The 8,173-nt window shown below is 40.8% G+C and overlaps 1 protein-coding gene and 1 long non-coding RNA gene across 4 annotated transcripts in view; one reads left to right on the top strand and one right to left on the bottom strand.

The window, feature by feature from the left end:
• Positions 1-782: 782 nt before the first annotated feature.
• On the bottom strand, positions 783-6,754 carry nudt12 (nudix (nucleoside diphosphate linked moiety X)-type motif 12). 2 transcript variants are annotated; one of them, XM_024260188.2, is made up of 8 exons: positions 6,618-6,754; positions 5,434-5,644; positions 4,934-5,228; positions 2,971-3,259; positions 2,722-2,889; positions 2,513-2,626; positions 1,158-1,357; positions 783-990 (listed from the first exon to the last, which is right to left on the bottom strand). In XM_024260188.2, exons 2-8 carry the CDS (start codon positions 5,637-5,639, stop codon positions 880-882), a joined length of 1,383 nt encoding a protein of 460 aa, XP_024115956.1. In that variant the 5' UTR covers positions 5,640-5,644; positions 6,618-6,754; the 3' UTR covers positions 783-879. The 2 variants fall into 2 exon arrangements, with proteins under 2 accessions (XP_024115956.1, XP_024115957.1); XM_024260189.2 differs by having other exon boundaries at positions 6,540-6,674.
• The window catches only part of LOC112137745, a 25,690-nt gene continuing 24,045 nt past the window's right edge, over positions 6,529-8,173 (top strand). Inside the window, exon 1 of one of the 2 annotated variants that reach the window (XR_002917599.1) lies at positions 6,529-6,661. This is a non-coding gene — a long non-coding RNA (uncharacterized LOC112137745). The remainder of the gene's footprint in view (positions 6,662-8,173) is intronic. The other variant, XR_002917600.1, reaches the window with a different exon arrangement.

Below are 8,173 nucleotides of genomic sequence, written 5' to 3'. Positions count from 1 at the left end.
CGGCACCAGACGACCGTCCGGCGAACCCACAGCGGCCCCCATGCCCGGCCCGGGGCCTCGGAACCGCAAACCCCCCTCAGCACGGCGCAGAGGGCCGGGGAGGGCTCAAAGCCTCCCCCTGACCGGGGAGCGCCCCTCTCCTTTATTGAAACGGTAAATTCATGAAGGGAGACCCCGTTCTTTGGCACATTACTGCACCCAAATACCACACTCCTATTCACCATTATCCCGTTCGAATCCCCAAATCCACGGCAGTCCAAATTCTATTATGTTAAGTAATTCCATGCCCAGAAAGTCATCACAACACTAGCGGATCTAGCTGTATGTTCCTGTACTGACGTCACACGACCTATGACCTACTTATCGGTGGCTGCCCAAAATCTGAGTGACCGCGCTATCTTTGAACGCTTGAAGAGAGTGCACGGGGCCGCGGGTGACAAAATAATTATACGGGGTTCATTTGTGACATAAATACTAATGTTTTATTGCAGTTTAAGAAAAATCACGATTTTCACCGCACGAGGCCTTTAAGGCAGATACACAATATGCACATCCATATTTGCAAAAGTTCAGATGTTGTTTGTTTCAGGGTGAAACGCAGACACTCTTCTGAGGCCGGGTCTAAGGTGACGTCATGAAATGGGCGGTACCAACAAAGAGCGAAAGGCGGAGCCTCAGAGATTGAGTCATTTTACTTCAGAGTATGAAAATAGTTCACAAAAATAACTCATATATTATAAATAATCTGTTTTTTTGTGTACCAAAGATGATATAGGATCATATATATGGATATATTTTACTCTGAACAACTTATAAAAAAACGTGCTATGGCCCTTTAGATGTACTGAAGAAGACTTCGTGGCTTTGTGTTTGTGGATGTTAGAGGTTGGAGTTGATGCCGATCCAGTGTCTGATCAGCTGATGGGCGATGGTCTGTCTGGGAGGGATGACTAAGGTCTGGTGAGCTCCTCTGAACATGGAGTCCACCACCTAAAGTGAAAAAAAGTCTTAAGTGGGCTCTGGTTAATGAATGAGTGACACTGGAACGCTCAGTGTAACTGAGTTCATTAGTAAAGGAGTTTGATATGGAAGTCCTTAAACACATTTTTATTCAGGATAAGTTTAAATCAGAGCTGTGAAGCCTCACACACGCATACCTGTTGCCGTGGAAACCATTGAGCATCCTCAATCTCATCCTCATCCACTTTGATGTCCGTGGATGTGGCGATGGCGTGACAGCCAATCATGAGGCTGGAGGGCATCGGCCAGGGCTGGCAGGACACATACTGGACTGGACCCACCTTCACTCCGCTCTCCTCCTCCACCTCCCTCCTCACCGCCTCCTCGATGGTCTCCCCTGTGTGAGGAGAGGGGGATGCTTTAGATGTTTTTAACTCTTTAACAGCTGCCGTTAAGTAGGGGTGTAGGAAAAAAAAAAAAAAAAAAATCGATTTGGCGATACTTTGCGATATTTCTTTTAGCAATACTAAAAAGCCGACATGGCGATATTTAATTAATTATTTATTAGCGACCTTTGGCGCCTTACTTCTTTGTTCCACATTTATTTATGCTGAAAGAAAATATTTTATTGTGGAAATCAGACAATGCTGATTGTTCCCTTTAAGAACAAATATTTCTTAGTTTACTAAAAGAAAAGTACCATGAATTGACTTGGGTAAAAGCAACTTGTTTATGAGACAGTTGCATCTCATTATTGTGATCATTAGCTGAAATGAATTTCAGCTAATGATCACTTTAATACACTGAGTTAATATTCAGGTAGTTTTTTTTTTCTAACTAATAGTAACTTTTTTAAAAATAGTGAAAAATTGTTCAGGTTCAGTCTTGGGATGTATTGCGATACACATCATATTGTGAGCTGCACATTGCGATATGAATCGTATCGCCTGATACGATTCATCTGCAGAGCAGGTAGAGCTGGAAAACAGGAAGACTGCCGTGTGTGTTCCTGCACTTGTGTTTCAGAGGGCAGTGCAGACATTTGAAATCATTTTAGAACCGTTGTTTCTGCGTGAAGCAGGAGGTTTTCCTCTCTTTTTTTGGAAGTAAAAATACCTTTTAAAGAGAGAATAGAAAAACAAAGCTATCCACTCACACATCACATCTTCCACTTTAGCAGTTAAACACATCAGCAGAAGACTCACTGAGATGCTATGATTTATACATCTAAGAAAGGAAGTTTTATATTGATTTTTTTACACTTTAACTAAATCAAACAGACCATCTTCAAAAGAGAGCAACCAGGAAGTTCTCAGTAGAACAAGCATCTGATTTTTCATACCTAATGGTTAGTCGAGGCCCTAATTTCAAGAAAAACAATATTTTTTTAAGCTTTTTTTCTTAAAAGGCAGAAAGTAAATCTCAGTTTTTTGTCACTATATTGCATCAAATCTATTATAGTGAGTTGTTTGTTCAGCACAGAAGCTCTTTCTGATGTTCGACTATCCTGTAGTGTTTTACATGAGCTGCAGGTGCGCACATGTTCACGTACCAGGCTCTACAAATCCAGCTAAGCAGGAGAACATGCGTGCAGGGAAGATGCTCTTCCTACCCAGCAAGCACTGGTTTCCATCTGGGTGGATCACCAGCATGATGACCACCGGGTCTGAAAAGAGTTCAAGCAGCTGAGTTTCAGACAGAACTGAAGCTTTAACTTGTGATGAAGCAGAGGATCCCGGTTCTGGGGAGTAGTGCTCGTACCGACTCGTGGGTAGCAGGTATTGTGGACGCCCTTCAGGCTCCTGCAGTCGGGGTTCAGGCAGCTCCTCTTGTGCCCCCCCTCCTGCAGGCTGGTGGGGCTCCCACAGGTGGGGCAGAAGCTGTAGCGGTCGTGCCAGGCCAGCACGGACCGGGCCTGGGCCACCACGCCTCGGGACAAAACCAGAACACCATTTCAGTTAAAGGAAAACGAAAGAACAGAGCAGATGACGAGCAGGAAGTCTTCCTCACCAGCCTCCTCCTCATCAAGTCTCAGCAGGTCTCTGTTTGGGGTCTTTGGGAAGAAGCAGCTGCTGTTCTCACAGCGTTTGAGTAACTCAGCAGCATCTTCATCAGAGTTGATGGCAAACCAAACCGGAGTATCCGGGGTATCCTGCTCCGTCTGAGAGGAGGAGGAGGAGGTGGTGGAGGAGGGAGGGTTCTTTGTCCTCTCAGCCCCGAGAAAGACAAGTACCGTTGCAGGTTTCTGGAGAAGGTCCTTCACTGCGTTGTACCTGAACCGGCACAGCTTGACGTCTGCCTGTCAGAAAGCATGACTTCAGTGACGTGAAGATCATCAAGACAATGATAGGTTCTTGTTTCCATGCTGCAGTCCACCTGGACATCTGATCTTCTAAAGCATGTCAAAGTCAAGGCCCGGGGGCCGGATCTGGCCCTCCGGGTTATTCTATCTGGCCCTCAAGATAATTTTATTTTAAAGCTACTAATGACCCGATGTTATCTTGGGATTATTTCTAACTAATTTTGACACAATATATTTTTATGGAGAGTAAAAATATTAAAAGTTATTTCAGCTTCAGCTTGTGATGCATGTTCAAGAAAGTGCTTTCAGATTATGGTAACAAGCATGGAGTGGCGTTGTAATGTTTCTCTTTGCTACCAGCGCATGTCTGATTAGGATTAGTGTGAAATGTCAAAGTGGTGCAAATCTTGTTCCAGGCTTTTTATTTCACAGCTCTATTCCGATAAATGAAATATTTGGTGTCATAGAATTCCAACCAGGCACAAGTCACAATTATTAATGTCTGGTCCATAATCAGCCTTTAAATGGTTGGCACTTCTGTGAATGAAAAGGGACACCATCCATAGGGCCCTACAAAATCCAAGTCCCTGATTGGTTAAAGTTTAACCTGGTTTAACTTTCAATACCTGTTCAGTGGCTGGACTTTGTGTACATAGAGTCTGAAAACTTGCGTAGCTTCATTTGAACGTGAGAGTTCTGAACGCAGAAGCCAGAAACATGCATGTACCTGTGTTTACGTAGCTTTTTCATTGGAAGTGGCCACCTGAACGTGTGTTGCTGAGGCCGGTGTGAACTAGTGCTGCCACAAACGATTGTTTTAATAGTTAACTAATCACCAATTATTTTTTCAGATTAGTCGACTATGTGCAAAGTGGATGTAAAACACACATCTTAACCATCATTAGCTTTAAACTAACCAAAAACTATATAGCATTTCCTGCAATAATGCTAGAGTGAATGCTGTAAACTGAATTTGTCTGCTGTAGATGCTAATGCTTATAGGTGAAGATGCTGAAGTTGAAAACTGAAAAAGCTGAAGCTGATAGCCAGCTAAAATAGTAGTTAAATCCCAAATTAGCAAAAAAAACAAAAAAAAAAAAACTGAAAATGCCTAAGTTAGCCAAACCAGCTAGCATGCAGCTCAAATATTAGCTAAACCCCAAAATAGACTGAACAACAAACAAAAAAGCTCAAGTTAGCCAAAACATCTAGCATGCAGTTGAAATATTGGCTAAATTCCAAACTGCCTAAAAATAAAAAAAAAAGCCTAAATTAGCCAAAACAGCTAGCATACAGCAGAAATAATAGATAAACTTTAAAATAGCTTAAAAAAACAAAAAAAGCCTAAATTAGCAAAAAAAAAGTAGCATAGAGCTGAAATATTACACATTATACATTTCAAAATAGGCTCCGACTCCACATAATTAAGATTAAGAAAACCTTTAATCGTCCCACTATGGGGAAATTGCAATATGCAACAGCACAGGTACAGTCAGATAATATAAAGTAACAACTGATCAACTATTAAATTAGTCATCGACTGTTTTAATAGTCATCAATTAGCCGACTGATTGTGGCAGCTCTAGTGTGAACGCAGCATGAGGGGTATATCACGTGTGGTGTGAACGCAGCTTTACCCTACTGCGTTCAGCTGCAGGTGTGGGAACGTACCCCGTCTCCGCTGGTGTCCTTAGTCACGGTTGCCATGGGGCTGCGGTTGGAGAACAGGAGGTAGACTGTGTCCGGGTCTCTTTGTTTGGCTTCTAACCAGGCTGCGTCGCTCCTCTTCCCACTCAGCCGGTCCAGCGTCTCCCTGCTGAAGTAGTTCTCCTGCGGGCTGAGCGTGCCGCCACGCAGGCCGCCGTCATCAGTGAGACTCAGCAGCCGGGCGATGTGTCTGTGACCCCAGAACTTGGCGATGTCGTAGGCGGTCTGAGACGAGCTGTTTGTGCAGAGCTTGTTACAGCTGGAAGGACAGGAGACTGGAGTTAGATTTACAGAAGTGAAGAGTTTTTATTGGTTTAATTGTTTAATTCAGACTAAAATAAACCGGGTCAGTTACTTCAAGTCAAAGTGTCTTTCTTGTTTTATACTTTGGTTTGCTAGCATAAATCAAACTACCATCTACATAAAAGTCTAAAAGGACAGTTCTCAGAGGAAGTTGCGTCTACCCAAGTGACAGCAGCTTCTCCACCAGATGATGGTGTCCGTTGCGTGCGGCTAACATCAACGCCGTCCAGCCACTGTATCCAGTCTGGTTAAGGAGGGAAGGGGTGTGGGACAGCAGCGCACACAGCTGCTTCAGGTCTCCTCTGGCTGCAGCATCCAGAAACTTCTCCACCATCTCCTCCTGAGCGCTCATCTGCAGGCTCGTCATCCTGCCTGTACAGAGAGAAAGTATCATAAGATTCACACTTTTTAGAATAACGTTAAAACGTCAGAGGAGTTCATTAGAAATTCCCCTCTGAGTTGTGGCTGGGACTGTTGGTGAAGAGTGAGCCCCAACCCCTGAATAATCGATCTGTTTACACTCTTCAACTTCCTCAGCGCCCCTCAAAACTAAACCTAACACTTGCTGGTGCAACAAAAGAGGTGATCAATATCAAAGTGATGCAGTCGTACAGTTTAGATCCAGATTCCAGCTCAGACGAGGAAAACAAAGACGTTCATGGATCTATTTGTCCACGAGAACATGTTAAAAACATAATTTTCCCCAAAGTGGGACTTCAGAGATCAAAATCTGGTTTTAACTATGACAAAGTTATGATTTATTGCTATTTTTATAATTATCCCGAACAACATGTGTTCAAAGTCCCATCTTTTGCAAAATTTTGGCTTTTACTTTGTCTTTTTGAAATACAATTCATTTCTCATTTCTCAAAGCAACCTTTAATAACATATCTAGTTAAAAGAATCTATTATATAACATAGAAATGTAAAATTACAAATACTTAAGTTGCTTTAGTAACTCAATACCTCAGAACTAGAGTGGATCTCTTGATTTAAAAAAATAACGTTAGTAAATATTAATTTGAAAATTACTGTATTTCAAATATATATTTATTTATTTAATATATTTTTTCTCAAATATATTATTCAAAAATATTGAAGTTGCTATAATTACTCTAAATCTGAGCTGGAGTGGATTTTTTCCTGTGTATACAGTGAGCCTAATATCTCTCATTGGACAATGGAGCTGTCAATCAGCCTTTGGCTCCACCCACCGGTTATAAACTCACTTTTAATCAGTAACATAGAAGACACGTGCAACAGTTACCTCCACTGACCGGGAGTCTCTGACATCCACGCGGGACTTGAGGACCTTTAACCGGCCAGTCTGAGGAGGCAGACTCACCGTGACGGAAAACGGAGCTTTTCGAGTCTGTCCGCTTCTAACAGGTCTGGACTTGTCTTCTTCTTTATCTGTTCTTTACGTCGTCAAATGGTTTGGAGAAGTGTCGAGTTAAATCCACGGACGAGAATGCGTCCACGCTGCCTTTGACAGTCCCACGGTGGTGTCACAGACTGTCCTCCCTTCTGCGCCTGCGTGCGCACGCTCTCACTTTCTGAGGGTGCGTCCTCTAAGTCACGTGGGATGTGTCATCCAATGGTTGACAGATCTGAAAACTATTAAAATTATGCTTATAAAATTAAAATTAATTCTGTAAAAAAAGAAAAAATACTAAAATTAATTTTGCAAAAGGCAAGACACAATGAATAAAAAAAAGATGGAAAGAAACATGAAGATGTTTTTTACTTTATTGCAAACATCAATTTCAGTACAGAAAAATTGTGCAAAATAGCCATTAATATACATTGTACATCTATACAAACACTATAAAACATTAAACAAAAAGCAAAATAACATAAAATAAAATGCCTGGGGTGGAAACAAACAAAAAACACCATACAGTAAGTAAATAAAAGTAAGCTCAAATAAATGGGAGAGTTTACATTTTTTGATTATTTTATATTGAGAATAAATTTCTAGGCATTTCACAGCCTTTGGTTTTTTGAAAAAAATATTGATTCAATATATAGTTTGTCCTCCACCAGAAATAAATAACTTTTTTTTAGAAAATGTGCATTTGTGGAAGTAAAATTTAGAAAGTCAAATGAATAACTTGATTAAAAATTGAAACGCCAAATTCTTATGTTGGTTAAAGCCAAACAGCACATGCTTCCAGAGTGAAAAAAAAGGACAGAGCAAGCTTGTAACAAAAGAAACCACAGAAAATTTGCCAGAAAGATTGTAAAACAGGGCAATGGCAAAATAGATGAGTCACTTTATAAAAGGAACACAATGTGTCAACGTTGGGTTTAAATCTTTTTAAATACGTTTTTGTTTTGTAAAATCTGTGTTACATGATGAAAATTGAAATAGAAACTCTTCACAGTGACGTCAGATAAAATGGCTACAGAGCCGGAAACGGGAATATTTACTTCCGATGGTCGCATTTAGAACGGCAAAGCTGACAGCTGATTGCTGTTTATCATAATTTTACGTAAATAATAAGATATTAACTTACCAATTTCAAAAGAAAAAGGTACAATATTTATTCAATGGATGTCCTGCCAAACTGTATTTTCATCTCCTCTCTCACATTGTTCGGAAATCAAAATACAAATACTTAATAATCCTCCGATATTGGAGGTTTTATTGAAAATATCAACCTTTTATTTTTAGTGCAATCAGCACAAAAGCCGATAGAAATTCATGTTGGCCACATTTAATACCTTCAGTAAAGACGCACATCGCTGCATGTCTGTACAGATTTTAATCACTTCCCAGGATAAATGTACTTGTTCTAAGGGATATTTTAGGGAATAATAGTAAAAACAGGAATGATTTGGCTCTGTGAAAATGTTAAGAGCAGATATCGAGCCATGTAGTTTCAGCTTTCAAAATAA

The sequence above is a fragment of the Oryzias melastigma genome, linkage group LG9 (assembly GCF_002922805.2).
Source record: "Oryzias melastigma strain HK-1 linkage group LG9, ASM292280v2, whole genome shotgun sequence".
Taxonomy (NCBI): Eukaryota; Metazoa; Chordata; class Actinopteri; order Beloniformes; family Adrianichthyidae; genus Oryzias; species Oryzias melastigma.
This window is presented reverse-complemented; position numbering and strand designations above follow the sequence as displayed.